At 50.1% G+C, this 17,902-nt stretch overlaps 3 protein-coding genes across 4 annotated transcripts in view; 1 reads left to right on the top strand and 2 right to left on the bottom strand.

The window, feature by feature from the left end:
• LOC125707153 (CAP-Gly domain-containing linker protein 4-like) overlaps positions 1-9,815 on the top strand; it is a 35,172-nt gene extending 25,357 nt beyond the window's left edge. For both annotated transcript variants that reach the window (XM_048974093.1, XM_048974092.1), the window contains exons 8-15: positions 944-1,079; positions 1,747-1,875; positions 4,800-4,967; positions 5,835-5,969; positions 6,164-6,287; positions 7,145-7,209; positions 7,374-7,449; positions 8,110-9,815. In XM_048974093.1, the coding sequence (XP_048830050.1) occupies positions 944-1,079; positions 1,747-1,875; positions 4,800-4,967; positions 5,835-5,969; positions 6,164-6,287; positions 7,145-7,209; positions 7,374-7,449; positions 8,110-8,440 (1,164 nt within the window). In that variant the 3' untranslated portion in view covers positions 8,441-9,815. The remainder of the gene's footprint in view (positions 1-943; positions 1,080-1,746; positions 1,876-4,799; positions 4,968-5,834; positions 5,970-6,163; positions 6,288-7,144; positions 7,210-7,373; positions 7,450-8,109) is intronic.
• Positions 9,816-12,350: 2,535 nt separating this feature from the next.
• On the bottom strand, positions 12,351-14,929 carry LOC125707246 (ALK tyrosine kinase receptor-like). The gene is made up of 4 exons (XM_048974230.1): positions 14,808-14,929; positions 13,860-13,994; positions 13,380-13,470; positions 12,351-13,277 (listed from the first exon to the last, which is right to left on the bottom strand). Exons 1-4 carry the CDS (start codon positions 14,927-14,929, stop codon positions 12,351-12,353), a joined length of 1,275 nt encoding a protein of 424 aa, XP_048830187.1.
• Positions 14,930-16,499: 1,570 nt separating this feature from the next.
• Positions 16,500-17,902, bottom strand: part of alk (ALK receptor tyrosine kinase) — a 185,896-nt gene continuing 184,493 nt past the window's right edge. Inside the window, exons 23-25 of the mRNA XM_048974091.1 lie at positions 17,664-17,793; positions 17,476-17,573; positions 16,500-16,632 (exon numbers count right to left, since the gene is read on the bottom strand). Of these exons, the coding sequence (XP_048830048.1) occupies positions 16,527-16,632; positions 17,476-17,573; positions 17,664-17,793 (334 nt within the window). The 3' untranslated portion in view covers positions 16,500-16,526. The remainder of the gene's footprint in view (positions 16,633-17,475; positions 17,574-17,663; positions 17,794-17,902) is intronic.

Genomic DNA, 17,902 nt, shown 5'->3' on the forward strand with positions numbered 1-17,902 from the left:
GAGTGCAGTGCAATGCACGTTAATCCAGCATGTATCCGTATCTGGTAATGCCCGTTCTGTCACTGCTAGCCACCCACCAGCTGCAGGCTGGGGTGGGGGGGGGGAGGGGGACGGGACTCAGTAACTAAGTCTCACACTGCGTGTGAGATCGCAGTGACTTGGGGGAGAGTCGGCACTTTGATTGGCCAATCATCCTTCTAACAGGCCGGCGCTGGCCCTCCGTGCTTTTCCCCTTTCTTACTGCCACAAGGCTTTCAGGTTTCTCCAGACGCGGAGCCGTATACAGGAACAAAAAAGGACATGATTGTTTTTAAAGCGCCGTGGCTGGACTGCTAAAGAGTAGCTCTGAGCGCCTGTGCTCTGAATGCTAATTCCGCCGTGTTTTTCACCTTTAGGGATTTTTAAATGAGCTACTTGTTTTTCCTTTTAATTTCACTTCATGTTCAGCTGGGCAGCACGTGTGGGAACACGTGTGCGTGTGCCTGCGTGTGTGGGTCCGCGTTTGCGTCCAGGTCCGCGTGTGCGCGCGCGTGTGGGTCCGCGTGTGCGTGTGGGTCCGCCTGTGTGTGTGCGTGCGCGTGTGGGTCCGCGTGTGCGTGCTCGTGTAGGTCCGCCTGTACATGTGCGTTCGGGTCCGCGTTGCGTGTGCGTGTGGGTCCGCGTGTGCGTGTGCCTGCGTGTGTGGGTCCGCGTGTGCGTGCGCGTGTGCGTCCGAGTCCGCACGTGCGTGCGCGTGTGGGTCTGCGTGTGCGTGCGCATGTGGGTCCGCCTGTGCATATGCGTGCAGGTCCACGTGTGCATGCACGTGTGGGTCTGCGTGTGCGTCCATGTGGGCATGTGGGTCCGTGCGGGTGCGCGTGTGCGTGTCGGTCCACGCGCCGCATCCCTGCCACGCCACATCAGGAATTCTAATGCAGTGCCATGTGTGTCTGTGTCCGCCCAGGTCGGCACCCTGCGATTCTGCGGCAGCACTGAATTCGCCGGGGGCCAGTGGGCCGGGGTAGAGCTGGACGACGCTGAGGGCAAGAACAACGGCTCGGTGGCCGGAGTCCAGTACTTCACCTGTCCACCCAAACATGGTACCTCTCACTCCTACTACTCGATCGTCAGTATCGATTCACTTGCCTCGGAGTCTGCCAGCACTTGTAATTTTACGTGCTTTTTTGATCTTTAAAAAAAAAATAAAAAATCGCCATGGTTTTTTCCAACTCTCTTAACACTCCCCAGCACTATTGCATGGATCTGCGGTACATGCAGTCGTGGAGGCCTCCAGTATAGTCACTATGCCACCTTTATGTGGTCATTATAACCCAGAGCATACTTTGGGCTCAGGAGGCCCCGCCCTGTACTCAGATCGTGATGAGTAGGCACAAGCTCTGCTGGTTCCTGCCCATCCCAGTAATCGCTGCACTCCTCTTTACAGCTTGCAGGTGAATTACTGAGTTAAATTTTGCCTCAGACTGAAATTGATTTCTTTCACCAAACACTGTCCTGAATATCCAGGAGACAGGCAGCCAAATAGCTGCCCATTTGCGCTTATGTACCCAGAGGAAATCAAAGTGTTCCTTACATAAACTGCCATCATTTCCTTTAGGTTCCTGCTGCTCCAAACAGCCTTTGTTTTTTATATCCTTCTTCTCCTGTGAGGATCTCTGAAAAAGTGTCACCAGGTTTCGGATCTCAGTATTACAATATGCACTTACTTGGTTCAGTATTTATTTTGACCTTTTTTTCACCTACTCTCAGGTATTTTTGCCCCACTGTCAAAAATCAGCAAACCCCCAGAGAGGCGTAAGCATGCCACTGTGCGAAGCTCCACCCCTGGCCGCCAGGCCCGGCCTGACCTGTCGCATGTGACCTCCAAGATCAACACAGGTACTTCTGTGCACGTCCCTGTCCATGCCTTCAGCTCCACATTCCAGCATGCAGTCAGTGGTCACAGGAAAGCTCTAGGTCTGCTGTCACCGGATCACCGGCTTAGGGAAGACGCAGGTGAATGATACGAATGCAGAAAGGAAGCTTTTCCCCAAGCAGAGTGCAGACGCAGCTCCCTGTTTACGGAGTGTCCGCCAATGGGACAAGTCGACGATTCTACTTCACGCTCTTACTTACGGTCACCTAAGGGGCAGGCTGATACAGTCTAACCCTAACCCTAACCCTACCGAACATGTGCAGATTCATTACCCCGGAAGCATGTGGCTCAAATCGTGATAAAAGCAATCGAAAAGAAAGCAGTAGCATGTCTGCCAGCGAGTGTCTGTGAGTGGCAGGGAAAGGACCTTCGTCGTGTAAACACAGGAAGCATAACACACTCTTCCATGTCCTCATAAACGTGCCACGTGAAGATCACAGAGCCCCCCCCGAAGAGGGAGGTCCTGCACGAACCCATGACTCAAACACCTGTGCTGCGTCACACTGACACAGCCCATAATTCCCGCCCGGCGCCCCTGCCCATTCTACGTAAGTGGTGTCTTGGCTGCTGGGGATATACTATGGTCATATGCTGTAATTCAGTGACGCTCGCAGGATCTTAAATTATATAAAGGAAGAAGAATGTTCCTGGAAATGGTGTCACAACTACCATCTCTTGTAGTAAACAGTACTTTAAAATTTTAGTTGTTTATTTTTCCCCAGGGCACCACTGGAGCGGATATGAGCAAAAGAGCCGGCCTAAGAATCTGGAATTCTGTGAGAGCTCCCCTGATCGATTGTCCAATTAAGCAGGTTTAATAACCCTGCCATGGCCGTTCTGAGTGACCAGCTCGTAATCCATCACAGGTTGTGGAGAAAATAAGTGTGTGTGTGTGTGTGTGTGTGTCCAGACGATGGCTGCGTTCCCTGCTATTGACAGTCTGACTCGTACTCTGGCTTGGTCTGTGTGCCAGGATCTGCATTGGGTTTATTATCGTAACGGTAAAGTACAAGTCAATGAGGTGGCCCTTGACACACAGAAGCCTCCAGTGGGGCTGCCAGGATTCTGAACATACAGGAAAAATAATGTTTCTTTTTGGTCTTTGGTCTATTATACGGTGCTTTTTTTGCCAACGTGCAACTTCACCATACTGTCAAAGTCCGCCCTGGCTGCTCGCTGACCCGTGAACGCGACGTCTGATTCCTGTCCGGCCACGAGGTAGTCAGTCTGCTGGCGCTCTGGGTGTGCGGAGGGAGGGGGGGGGAGGCAGGCGGGGGGCTTCTGGCCTCGTAAAAGTCATTGTTAAAGGTCAGCCTAGAAGCGCGGAATTCAGAAAGACTGGCGGGGTGCCGCCCGCCTATTAATACAGCCAGCGAGTATCGATAGAGCACATCCGTCTTTCAGGTCTGCGGTGTGGGTCCAGTGGTATGATAAATGTACTCTTCACATGATCTCTTTTGTTAGTCATCAGATACTAAAATGCGTTTAAGAAAAACCTCCGCACTCCTGCACTTCGCTGCTGGACGACATGCCCCTCAGCCTATCGCGGCTCTGCTGCCATTTCTCCACTGATAGTTTTTTTTGTCACTGCGCACCATTAAATTAGAAAAACAAAACCTGCTTAGAGCAGTTTAAAGGTTGCCGACCTGATGCGTGTTCACAGTGTGTTCGGGTTTAGCCTGGGCTCACCCCCTCGCCCGGCCCTCTGGGGGCAGCATAGACAATGAGCTCTTTTCTTCTCTCCTGCTCTCTCTACCTGGCATTCTTCTTCCTCTCCCCCGCCCACAAACTGAAGAAATTTGTGTACAGTCAGCTTCTTGCTTAAAAGTAAAAGCCTGTCTCACCTGGGGATTGAACTTTTGCTGTCTGCCCAGCTTCTTAATGTAGTTTTTTTTTCATTCTTTGCCGTCTTTGGTAAGTTGTGTTTCTTTTTGAGGTTTTGGGGGTCAGATGTTTCATCCAACAACGGAACACTCACCAAGCAACAGGTCTCTCCAGTCCCAATGGACCAGTAGGTCTCAATCCTGATCCTGTTCCTCCCCTCGCCAGAATGTTTTCATTTCAACCCACACTGCTTTCAACCTGCCACATCTATTACTATCCTATTAAGAACAATTTGAGCCTGATTAGGGTTGGAATATAAACATTTGGAGGGCGGGGCAGAAACAGGATTGCAATAGATGATGTCTGAGACAGGTGCTGCAGATGCTGTAATGCTTCATCTCGAATAACGTTTTGAAATTGATCCACTGAGCACAAGCCCCGTCTCTGAGTGGATTGTACTCCAGACAGCTGTGTGCCGGTGGTCTTTGCGACTGACGTCCCCCTGAATCAACACATGTAACCACGGCCTCTCTGTGGTCAGAATCCACCCATCTCCTAACGTTAGGCAAACCTTGTGCTTAATGGCCATCTCAGATGCTTAATTAATGAACTCCTCAGTCTGTGAAGGTCCATCAAAGTTAAAGTGTAATGAGGGCTGCATTCCAGAGGTTTCCGGAACCGTTAAATTGAAGAGCTTGCTCTGCTTGGCTCATTTGAAGTGTTAGATTAGGCTGTTCCCTTTATAGACCTGGACGAGGAGACACAGAAAAGTAGCAGGATTAAGATGTGATCTGAAACGTTCCTGCGGTAGGACCCTGAGCCGCGTGCCCCGTCCCCCCCGCGTCCGCGCAGGGTCCAGTGGCGGGTCCAGCGGTGCACTGTACCGGGAGCGTACATCCCGTGTCACGCCGAGCTCACGGTGGTGTGTTTGTAAATGCCTTCAGAGCGGGGCGATCACCTGCTGTTTGCCTGCACCCTCTGCTCCTCATTTTTCCCCCTATACTGATCCCCTGTCTGCCTCTCCCCCCCCCCCTCTCCTTCTCTCTCCCCCCCCCCCGGCTAGGTGCTCTGTCTCTTAGCGGTTCTTCCTCTTCCTCCTCTCTGGACTCCAGACACGGTTCTAATTCCCGGACTCGCCCGTTTCCCCGGCAACGACCCCCCGCTCGGCCGCACAGAGAGCGAGCATCACTCATCCCTAAAACTGCTTCTGCGAGTGCCCCCCCCTCAGCCGGTGTGTCTCAGTGGGCAATCCTATTCCACACCAACACCCGGGGCACAACCCTAACCGCCCCCCCTCCACAAACGCATACACATACACACATTTGTATTCATATCTTTGTGGAGACCGTTTATTCATTTCTATAGGCGTAACTCTACTCCCAAAAATGACAGCCTTAGCCCCGACCCAGCCCTAACCTTAACCATAAATAAACAAACTAAATATAAGATTTTTGGGATCTAATATTTTTAGTTTATTTTGACTGTATTCACAGATTTTTATGAAATTGATGTTGTCATAATTAGACACACGCACGCACGCACACACACAGAAAGTGTCAGCCTCTGATATCAGCAGCAGAGGTGTCTGTGCCGATCTGCGCTGTACATCTTACTTATTCTGCACATCACTCCATTTGCCCTTGCCAGTGGTGTCTCTCTTTTGACGATACTTCTATTCATTTTTCATTTCTTGCTGCATTGAAAAGGTTCAAGCCAGACCAAGATGGTGGTGGAACATTCAGTCCGAATCAAATCACATCTCGCATACAAACACAAACGTACCAATTGGACTAGTTAGGCAAACCACCTGAGTACTAATTATTGCAGCTTGCTGCTTTAGTAAACAGAGCAGTCATGAAATTAATTTTGGTGCCATTGCCTTTTGTATGTCTGTCCTCAGTTTCACCTTCAGTCTCTGCTCTAATAAAATGGATTTCATTTTGTTTTTATTTTTTAATGTTTTTTTTTCTTCAATAAAATATATAACTATCATAAAATATTTTACAACGCCATTGTGGTGCAGATGTACAAAGAGCGGGCTGATTTCATCGTGCATGTGCTTGAGATTGTTGCCATGGTGACGATGCGCCCACCGCAGGTTCCCGGAGCAGGACGCCCTCTGTCAGCAGCTCGCTGTGTGACAGCCCTGATGTGAGGCTGGGCGAGCGCGTGCTGGTGGTGGGCCAGCGTACAGGGGTCGTGCGCTTCTGCGGCAAGACTAACTTCGCCCCAGGTGAGGGCGCTTCGCCTGATACTCTGCCATTTTATTTCCTCCTTCCTGAAATCCTGAAATCTCGCACCTTAATATTGTACCTTTTCTGTGATATTTCACATAAAAGATCCGATAGTACTATCATAACAGCAGATTAAACAATTTTAGCTAGTTCAGCAGCGCATTGTCATGTATGGATCTGTTTGGTGCTCCAGGTTTCTGGCTGGGAATCGAGCTGGACAAGCCGAGCGGGAAGAATGACGGCTCGGTGGGTGGGGTGCGCTATTTCACCTGTCCTCCCAAACATGGCATCTTCGCCCCGCCCTCACGCGTGCAGAGGTGGGTTTACGTCCACCCCCCTGAAAATCAATACATCTCTATATCGCTATTAGACTAATTAAGCGAATATAGTAACTGTACAGTTGGTTCAGTAACTAGTTACATAAGATATACTCCAATTTATGCTGCTATTCAGAAGTGTAATATAGTTTCATAAAGTACTTGAACATTCAAAATTTGTGTCTCACATTTTTTACAAGCTTCACACATGACGACAGCAGTTATGTCAGTCCCGAATTACATGGTATGTTAGGAGGGAGAGATCAGCTCCGGGAGCCAGCAGATTTGTTTTTTCTTTTGTAATATCTGCAGTTCTGTAACGTATATCTTCTGCCTTGTATCTCCACACTCTGTGGTTATTTGCGGCTTTTCATTACGCTGTTAATGGCGGACGGTGTTGTGCAGCTCCCCGCCTTCTCGGCGGCCCTCTCGCTCGCCTGCAGCCCCGCAGCCCCACTCCGCGATAAGCTCTGTTTTTCTGTCCGGTCCGTCTTTCTTTTAATTAACCTTCAGGGCGGCTGGGCCACTGCAGAGCTCCACAGTGCTGGACTGGCCTAATGGAGACCTCGCTGACTCTCTTCATCTCCGAGTGTAATACCAGCCTTGCTCTTTCAATTCTGTGCTATTTTTCTCCTGGTCCTCAGCTATCAGCAGCCCTATTGAAACCCCCACCCCCCCTTCAGACTTCAAGGCCCCTGCAGGATGTAGACAGTAGCGAGGCGTCAGCTCACATGAAACATACCATCTCGTGGCTCTGTATATGCTGTAGCGGCTACTTCTGGAGGGAGTACGTGCTTGAGTAAATGAGCATGTGGAGGATGTATGTACCCGATGTGTCTCTTTCATCCCAACTCCAGGATCCATGGCTCTGTAGACTGCCTTTCCGAACTGTCCTCCTCGAGACTCAACAAATCATTGGGCGGTGGGTCTTTAAAAATTGCATCAATATTTCATTTTTAATTGGGTGCCATATGTTTGAGTGCATGCCCTGCGACGGATGACTGTTCCCCGCTTTATTGCGTCACCTTCAGTGACAGTGATGCAGCCAGTGATGCAGCTTCTTTCCCCGCTGTCTGTCTGCCGTAGGTATCCGGCGTACCCTCAGCAGCTCCTCGGCCTTCTCCATGCAGAAAGAGCAGAATCGCAGGAGTCCTGTCAGCAGGTACGCAAGCAGCCTATTCCTGCGAATTTTTAAGTGTCCATGTGGCAGACGGATCCAGAGTCTTGCAGGCTGATCAGAGTGAATGGTAATACAGTATGTCATACATGCATGCAGGGGACCAAGGTCACCACTTATCACCGCGGCTGGAATTGGTACAGTCATCAGGGCTGGCAGAAAACCTGCTCAATCCCAGAAACAGTCAGAGAACACGAGTCCACTTACCCTGTCGGGGGATTTCTGGGCCAGGCCAAACATGGTGCCGTCGCCCTTTAGCACGGTACTACCTGGTGCCCCCAGATAAAGGTGTGCTTTCTGAGGTAGCCCGTTCCTCACGTGGCATGAAAGAAAAGGTCTCTCCTGAATCAGAGCACCTTGCAGGCTTTCCATCCGCCCAGCCAGTGACAGGCCGAGACCCACTTAGACCTCCTATGGTTTAAACTCAGAAGAGAGATTTCATATAATGTAGGTCAAGACTGCGCTGAGAAGTACAGTAGATCCATATTTTGACTGCGAAATGTTCTCTGCCCCGGCCACATCGGCACCATGACAGGAGTAGCATGACGTAATGGGACAGGCTTTGGCGGTATCATTTTTAATGAGGGCCATCGCAATAAAGGCTTAAACAAGGACACTGTTCTCTCTCCGCCTGCTTTCTCTCAGGACACGGACGACCGTGTTGAGGCAGCGGTGGAGTGCAGCGGGGTCTGGGTCCCCAGGAGGAACGGACGGGGGGGCCAAGCTACACGTGGGCATGCAAGTCCTGCTGTGTAGCGCGAACGAGATGGCCGTGGTGCGCTACCTGGGCGCGGCCGACTTTGCACCAGGGCTATGGCTGGGCCTGGAGCTCCGGGGGCCCAAGGGTAAAAATGACGGCTCCGTGGAGGGACGTCGCTACTTCAGCTGCAGGCCGGGGCACGGGGTCATGGTGCGGCCCAGTCGGGTCACCTATCGAGGCATAAATGGGGCCAAGCTGGTTGATGAGCTCATCTGAAGAGAGGGCTTGTGCTCAGCTGGCTCCGGGGGGAAGGTAATGATCTGCAAGCCACGGCAATCGACTAAACACTAGTGACTTAACGTTCTGTAATAAAATTTAGTTTATTACTGTTCCTTGGTGATGGAGAGAGCAAAGTACCGGAAGTGACTAGGAGATCTTAGACAAAATGTGATTTAGTGAAATGAGACTCTCCTGGAATGAGACGTACCAGGCTGTACAAGAGATTCCCCCTAAATCTTAGTGCTGGGCCTTGCTCACCTCCGTCTGGTGCTTGTACTCCAAGGCGCAATCAGACTGGCCTGGTCTCAGCAGTGGCAGGGAGAGAATCTCCACAAGCAGGCGCTTTCCATCACTCAGATTGGCAAAACCCTGGTAGCACTTTAAAATGGCTCGTAGCACGTTGTTAACCTGATATAGCAACTGTAGCACTTAACTACTGATCTCTACTGAAACATAGGCAATGGACTTGGCGCGTTGTTGCTGTAGGTAATGTGAATGACTATCATTGTCCTATAAAGCGTAATAGACCAACAGCACTTTATTAACATTTTTGCTGAAAAGAAAAGTCTGAGAATTGTCATCTAACAGATTTAGCTGCGACGTTTCTTATTATGGACATGCACCAAATGTCAGGGTTATCTGACCAAAAAATGTAAATTATGTTGTTCTACTGTTCAGCTGTTTTCAGGGTGTGGTGAGTGTGGAGCTAAATCACAAAGATGTTATTAATAATGGCTTGTTTCACTGAGTAGAAAAAATGAACTTAAATGTCACCAGTAAGGATGGGTCTCATAGTCATGTGACTGTCACGTACACGATCATAATTGATCTTGATCTTGGGAAAGATCTCTGGCCAGGATCTCACGCCTCCTTCACACATACCTGCAAAAGCTTCTTCATCATCCATGTGACGCTGACAGTTGGAGGCCTTAAGCAAACCGCTGTTAATCCCATCTTGGGCCTCTTGGTCAGGGTAGCAGCACTGTGGGATTTCATGCAACAGCGCTTGATGCTGAAGGACGTGTCCAAGACTGCGACAGGGTGGGGCAGGCCGCCGGGCACGGACCCGTGTATCTACCAGATGGTTGTCGGGTCTCTGGTAAAGGAGGCGGCGCCGTCCTTGGCAGCGTGACAGCCGTGAGCCCTGATTACTCACATTACCGCACTGCTCAGATCTTCCAGCCTGGATTCTCCACTGTATGTATGTAAGTCTTGCGACCATATATATAGAATATAAGAGGTGTGTTTTGGCTTGTCAGATGTTAGTAAACTGCTAATTAATTTGTATTTTAGTAGCATACTCTACACATTAATTGTAAAAATAATTTGTAAAATAAGACATGAATAAAAATTTGTATTTCAATAATTCTAACTACAGTTTTTGGCACGAATCTGAAGGCTTCACGAAGATCAGTGTTTGCCTGTTAGGGATTTGTTCAGATTTTACATAAATCACAACAAGACAGACTGACTATTTACAGGCCATTGAAAAGAAAACAACCGAAAACATGAACAGTAATAACTTCTCGCAAACAGAACCTTAATTTCCCAAAATAACCTGTATTTTCTTTTTTTCTTATAATACACAATTCAGTCAGGATCATTAGGACATTGTACTGTGAATGTTACCTGTGCTCCAGGTTACTGGCGAAACTTACAAGGGCGTAAGCTAAACGGCTTTCAAACCTGCCCCCTCCCACTCTGGCTGCTATACTCTTAGCACACGGGGGCTTGTATTCGTTAGCCAGATGTTTTACCCTGGGTATATCTACAGGCTTTTTTTTTCTTTCTTTTTTACCAGCATCATAATATATTTCATAATTACAATATAGTACAAGAGCAGTTACAGTAGTATTAGCAAGAAATTGCCAATTTTCAAATAAAATCAGAGAGTATGTTTTTTTTTCCTTTTTCTTTTTTTTTTATCATCCTGCTATGCAAAAGAATCCAATCAGACCAGAGGGGGAAACAGGGAGCGACCAGCTTCAGACCAGTTTCAGACCAGCTTCAGACCAACTTGTATTCGGACAGCATCTGGCTGAAGAATGTGTATCCCAACCCACACCATGACAGCATAATCATTTCCACAGACATGCTCTACGGCGCCCCCTTGCCTTTTGGTACAGCATTCATTTAGAAATTTCTTTCTATGTAAGGCCTCGAGGGTCCCGAAAGCTGTACTGGAAGCACAGAGAGCCCAGCAGGGCGGGGTGGGGGGTGCGGAATATAATGGGGCTATACTGGTGCGTGGTCCGTACCCGTCTTCTAGCATTTTGGGTAGATGCCGCATACAGCCTTACTGTCCAGCATTTGCCTTAACAAATGCCGATAATTGCTTCCATGAAACATTCACTTTAGTAATTACGCCTGACTGCAGTAATTAAAATAAAATCTCTGTTGGTTACTGCGATCAGCTTTATTTCTGAAAGTTTTTTTTTTTTTTTCCTGTTATCTCTGGCATAATGACTAGTCATAATGACTGGCAACATTTTCTGTAGTAAAGTTAATTGTGCAGATGAACAGAAATAATGGCCACCAAGTCACTGAAGCTCAATATGGCTACGAAACGATACACAGAATCAGAAACCTGGGCATTTTTACAAGAGAAATTAAAAATATTAAAACCCAATATTCAAAAGAATCTTAATTAAAAAGTCCACACACAATTCAAAAACAGTTGACTTTTTTTTCTTTGCAGTTGTATGACACACGGACTGAACAGTGGCCCTGGCTTTCCCCATGTTTATGGTAAACAGCCAACACACAGAGCAGAGGAGCAGTACATCTCTTTAAAAGCTATTTTCTGGCAGGCGCTGGCTGGCCATACCTTAAAGCCCCCTCCTGCACTCGCTTCCCAAGGCCGCAGAAGACATTTCAGTCATACATTTCCGCTTTTCACCACACAGTGAATGACGTTAGCAGTCCCTGCTTCTGTGTGCCATGGCTGTCATGTGGGATTCACTTAATTAATCGTCAGTTTTGAATTAAAACTCCGGCAGTTAAAAAGCCACCAGTCCGTAAGCGTACAAAACAGTACCAGGGTCTAAGGGGAAGCGACTGGTACATAACTCTGTCATAAATAATTTACAGAGCTTCCAAATAATAAATTAAGAAATTAATAAATAAACAGGCAGGCAGGCAAACATCAACAAACGTTATGAAAATGCAGCCAGAATCCCTTTGTCCAGCTGCCGATAATCCACGATTTTGCATCACCTCAGAGCTGCTATTATTTTCCTCAATGCTAATCTGCTTGAGATTCCCTTCGGGGGGGAATGAGAACATGGAAAAGAGTCAGACTCCACAGCTGGGTTAGTTAGACGACGGCGACAGCGAGCGCTGGACGGGGCCGCCCAGCTTGATTCAGTGGTGTGTACGTGTGACACGGAGAGGCTGAGTGGTACTTTTCCTGCACATGGGTATAGTATCTGGATGGGTGTACCTCTGGCTGTGGGGGGCAGGGACTGAGGACCATTGTGGATGCTAGAGTGAAGCGAGGGGCGCGTGTCAAGCACAGCTACCAAAACAGGTGCCATCAGCAGCAAAAAAGTGCTTCAACAGAACGCTTCTTAAGCTTGAAGTGAATCTCTTTGCCGTACAAAGGGTCTAGACCTTAAAAGGCAAATATACAGGACTAAAGGGCCCCTCGCCATGTCAATATTTTGCTCGCTCACCGAACGACCCGGTCCACTTGAGTTAGACGGCTCATTAAATACGGCTGGATGAGCACCACGATGCTTTCCGTCTTTCTGAGCTCCTTTGTGGCAAAGAAACAACAAACGCATTTGTCCTGCAGGAAGCGTGGGCACATCCAAGCGAAACAGAGGCATTATGGGAGCAGTGCAGAGGACGTGGCGAGATGCAGTGCAGCACAGTGTTTGCGTGAGCGTGGCTACGCGGGGTAGAGTCACAGCACGGTGGCGTTGTGCCCCTCCATCGTAGGCAGCCTGGGGTCCTGCATTGTGGCCGTCCCCATCGTGACAAGCAATGGTCGGCCGTCCTCCGGGACGCCCAGCCGTGCCATAGATACGGGCCTCTGGGAGGGGGGCACGGGTGGTGGGGGCGGGGCCTGAGCCACGAGGGGCTCCATAGGCAGGCCCTGCTCCTGGTAACCATAGCCGATGTTTCCGCATGGGAAGCGGCGCAGTCTGAAGAGAGGCACGGGAGGAAGGGATGCCGAATCCAAAAGGAGTGGGGCGGCTGTGGGGGTGGGGGGCGGTGGGGGAGGGAGCAGCGGCCGACAAAGGCCTTGGTGCTGCTGCTGGAGCAGCTGTTTGTGCTGGAGCTGCAGACCGGCGGCCTCCCCCACAGTCCGGCCCCCATGCTCCTGCCCCTCCCCCAGGGCCCTCCCCACCACCTGCCTCTGCTGCCTCCGCTGCTGCTGCTGCAGGAACCAGGAGCCATACGTAGGATTCCACAGGTTGGTGGGCTTGCCGTTGTGGCCCTCCTTCTCAGGGGGCTGGCCCTGCGTGAAGCCCAGGTTGACATGGCCGCCCTCGGCGCCAGGTTGGCCAGCGGCGGAGACAGGCTTGGCAGCTGCTGGCGGCCCCTGCGGCACCTGGAGGTGTGGGTAGCAGGGTGGAGGAGGGGCTGCTCCCAGGGCGGGTGGAAGTTCAGGACCTCCAGCGGGTTGAGGGCACTGCGGGGCCTGACTGGGTTGTAGCGGCACGTCTGCCTCTTTCTTGCACTCCCCCGTGGGAGCTACCTCCTGTCCCGGGACGCACACCAGAAGCGAGGGGGTACTGGGGTCTTCGGGCCTCATGGGCACACGCTCCTCCTCCTCAGGGAGGGGGCCATACTCTACGGGGAGGGGCACGGACACCACATCCGGGTCCTGGATAGGGGAGAAGGTGGGGCCGGGTGAAGGACACTTTCAGTCACTTAAGTTAGGCGACCATAGGCGATCTCTGGCATGCAAGAGTGATGGCTGGCCGACCTGTAAGCAATAGTCGATCCTCTCCAGGATGGTGGAGAAGTTCGGTCTGTCTTCTGGCTGATGCTGCCAACTCTGTGTCATTATTCTGTAACTGCAAGGGTGCACATGCGCAATCCAGTGTCAGAAGGCATGCAGGACACACAGATGTATGCCGGTCATTTTACGTTTTGGTTCTTAGTTCACCGTTTTGGGACAACACATTTGTCAACAATAGTTTGTAAGTCACGCTAAAACAGGGTCTGAGTAGTTAGAATATGTATCCCTGTGAACTCCGAATACATTACGCTTCAAAAATTAGCTGTCAGTGGTAATGCGCAGTGTAGGGTTATTTCCAGCTTCGGGTCTAAATCAGCGTCTTCGTTCTGTGCCATATGGCACAAAGTGTGTTACAGTTGGGGACCGCAAAGCGCTTGTAGTGACAGAGGCTGTAGGAGGCAACGTCTCAACCTGAACCACGACGGCAATGGAACGTGCACTCACACGGGCCCGGGGCAGTTCTTAGGAGGGTCCATTCTGCCCCCATTGGTGACGAATTCTAGCACCTCCTGGTTGCTGCGACTGGGGTAAGGCATGTAGCCCAGGGAGAAGATCTCCCAGAGCAGCACGCCGAAGGACCTGAACTCGCCGCAGACATGGGGAGGGAAAGGAGAGGGGTAGCACTTAAGGTGGAGGACGGGAATAAAGAGGGAGCTGCACAAGGCAGACGGTGACAGCAGCAGTGTAAGTCTGAGATCTGATACTGAGGAAAATGCCTTAAGCGAGTTCTGGATGAATCGGTTATGGAGTGCATGTTGTTATTCTGAAGCTCCCTAGATGGTGTGTCTGGCGAATGTGAATAACTATGATGAGAAGCTCCGTCAGGCTCCCTCTCCAGGCCCTGCTGCCCCCCCCCAATGGGCTCCATGGAACGCATCGATTACAGACGATGCTAACAGGACAAGCTAAGATTACAGTGATGCTAACAGGAGCAGACGGGGGAGAGCAGACAGAAGGGAGCGGGAAGAGTGTCTCCGGGGACACACAGATAGTCATGTGATCTGCATGTCTGGGTAAGCTCGCTGTGTGTGTGTGTGTGGGTGTGTGTGTCTGTCTGTCTATGTGGAGGCATGTGTCCCCACATAATAAAAACCTGTTACTTTGACCTTCTGGGGACAATTTTTTCAATCCCCACAAGGGGAAAAATCAATTAAAATTATAAAAATCTGTGACCGCAATCAAAAAATAAAAATGCCAAAAGTCTTGTATTTTGTTAGGACCTGCAGGTCAGGGCTGGGGGGGGGGGGTTATGGTCAGGGCTGGGTGGGGGTTATGGTCGTCATATTTGGGATTAGGGTTTTGCACATAGAAATGAGAGAGTTCCTATCAAGATACAGGTCTGTGTGTGCACAGAGTACAGGTCTGTGTGTGCATGCATGTGTGTGTCCTCACCAGGTGTCCGTCTTGGAGGTGAAAATCCCCTCCATGAAGGCTTCAGGGGGCATCCACTTGACGGGCAGCATCGCCCTACCGCCCTTCCTATAGTAACTCGCCCTATGGGATCGCACAGGCATGTGCACACAAGCACACGCACACACACGCACGCACACACATGCATACCGACATCAGTCAGCTTCTCGGAGGTTTCATTCCTTACAGCACATTACCTGCAGACAGCACCAGAGAGGGCATGACCAGATCTCCTCATAGAATAACAATGATGAGAGGCGGACTCGGAGTCCCACCGCCGTTGCCACGGCAACTAGCTCTCGCGCTTATCAATTAGGAGACAGATTCCATTTCACTACCCATATTTTCAGGGGTTTTTTTTCTGCTCGTAACCCACCCTTATTCCGCGAAACGCATCATGAATACAGACATTTCTGCGTTTTACATAACCTCACTTCACACTTCGTGTTGCATTCCTGTTTCCCTCCCCCCTCCACCATAACATCTATACACTGTAATTATATTCCATGAGTTCCATGTCTCTGGGTTTACTCCTCGACTGCGTTATCACCAGCCTTCTCAGCGCAGCACTGGACCTAACGCCCAAACTTCCCCACCCCGTACAACCAGCGCCTGCTTTAGTGCATGAGCGACCTGCAGCTGGTACTGCGTGGGCCCCGGGAGCTGGAGTAGGAGCTGGGTGCTGAGAGCAGCTGCTCCGCACATTCTGAAGGACACGGACTGACAGCATTAAGAGAAATCTGCCTGACTGGTGGGACCGTATACGTATCACAGTCTTCACCGTCTAACAGCACAGAAAGTCAGAGTGGGGAGGTTGATAAAAGACAAAGAGTTGAGCGAAGACTCCCGTTTGCCGTGTTACACAACCCTTTTCTATGTCTGTCACTTTGGAGACATTTAAGGTTTCAGGGGTGCATTAGACCACCACAGGAGGGACATACCCCTATGAACTTACATGTAAGGCACTGAACTGAAGGACAGGCTACAGGAAACACAGGAGTGGCAGACAGAGAGGACCAGACACTGAACTAAGGGTTAAGGAATTTGGACCCGGAACTTTATAAGGTCAGATCCCACAGTATTGTGCTCTGAACCATAGTGTAATGGGGATAATGTCATTAAAGGAGTTCATTAATTCATTAAATGTTCACGCTGTACGTCGTCTTTAAAAAAAAACAAGTGTCCATCAAGCAGCCGTGAGATTTATGGTCAGGTGAGTACACAGTCAGACAGAATTATTCTTTGTCCCGCATGAATAATCGGCAGTGTCTGGCTCCGATGGCTGGGACAGAGGGTCAGAGTGCGTCACACATCACGAGGAACGTGACGCAAAGCGCACCGGGACAAGTCCAACAGCTTTCTCTTTCACAGAAGCCTCTAGAGGACTCCCAGCATGAGATGGGAAATCAGCTCCGGCAATTAAAAGCCGCTCTTATTGTATTAATCCCTGAGGAATTGTGCGATTCGAATGCCTTCCAATCTTTTGCCACATTATTCTCAAAATGACTCACTCCAGGCTTTTACAGATATTTCAGGAAACTGGCAGATGTTGCAGTTTGTTTCAAATCTTGATGGTTAGTTGTAGCCTCTGGGTACCCAGATGGATACAGGTGTTTCAGGAACACAGCAGTAAAGTGTGGGATACAGTGAAAGGTTCCTATCAGATTCACAGCCCTGTTCCTCATCAACAGCGATCCCACGTCACCATGCATACCTGTATATATCTCTGGCCATCCCAAAGTCCCCGATCTTGGCCACTCTTCCCGGTCCTTTGCACGTCAGCAGGCAGTTCCGGGCCGCTATATCCCTGTAGGAAGACAGCAGGCATCAGTTGGCTGCGCCTTGCCGGGGAAAAACCCAATTTAAACGCTGACAGCTGTCTGCCACGAAGAGGACCCCGGTGAATTTCTGCCGGCGTGGACAGTCGGCCGGCGTAACCTCGGAAGCCATCATTCCGGAGGCAGCCCTGAAGGGGCTTCTCCATAAAGCAGAGGAGGCCCAAGGACGTCAGCAGATACTTCATGCCGATTGGGCTGAGTGTGAAAAAAGCTCCCCCCTCACCACCCGCCTGGAATCATTAGGCGGATTGATGATTTTATTGCACATGTTTCTGAAATGAGGCTTAATTGTCCTCATTTGTCATGGGGGGGCCTGTAGGATTTGAAGTTCAGGAGTGGAAACTTTAGTTGCAGGTACAGAGATTGGTGGTGGCGGTGGGGGGGGGGGGGGGGCAGCATCAGGCCCACACAGCAGAAGCTTCCTATCGCAATTGGGCCTCTGAGCCAGATCCTTAACCTCCTGAACAATGCCCCAGGGGTCCTGGGTGGGTGGCAGACCCCAAGCTTCACACTCACCTTTATATGTGTGTGTGTCTTTAAAAAGGAGAGCATGATGGGGGAAAACATATCTCTTCTAGTATATCTGTTCTTGTACAAATGCAAATAAAGCCTAATTTCTTTTCATTTCATTGAAATGCTTAAGAGCCTTGAATGTGTATCTCTGCAAAAGCTTGGTTTACATTACACTCTTAAAACACGAACAGTCCCCAGTCCCTGGTCATAAACACTCATTCAGCATAATGAAATTGGACTATATTTGAGTGGTTGTTGAGTTTCATCTAATGTAATGTTCTTTCAGAACGTGGGCGTACCTGTGGATGAACTGATTCTCCTCCAGGTACTGGCAGCCCCGAGCAATGTCCCGGGCCACGTTCAGCAGGTCCACCATGTTCAGGCTAGAGGGCTGGTCCTGTGTGTCGAGGACAGGCGTTAGGCCACTGAGATGTGGTCGGCTGGCCTCATGAGCTACGGTTAGGTCTGTGTTGGGGGCGGGGCTTACCACTCTGGGTCGAGTCTCTCTGAGGAAGCTCTTTAGGTCTCCTCCCGCCATGAGCTCCAGCAGAATGAAACGCGGCAGGGCTTGAAGACTGACGCCAATGCAGCGCACGATGTTCTGGTGGTTGAACTTACTGTTGGAGGTAAGTCGGTTTAGCCCAAGGGTGTCTGACCCGTCAATTGCAGCATGTTTCCAGGTCGATCGCGAGATGATTAATGGGTAATGCTTTATTTCACTGGTGG

This window comes from Brienomyrus brachyistius, chromosome 14, assembly GCF_023856365.1.
Source record: "Brienomyrus brachyistius isolate T26 chromosome 14, BBRACH_0.4, whole genome shotgun sequence".
NCBI lineage: Eukaryota > Metazoa > Chordata > Actinopteri > Osteoglossiformes > Mormyridae > Brienomyrus > Brienomyrus brachyistius.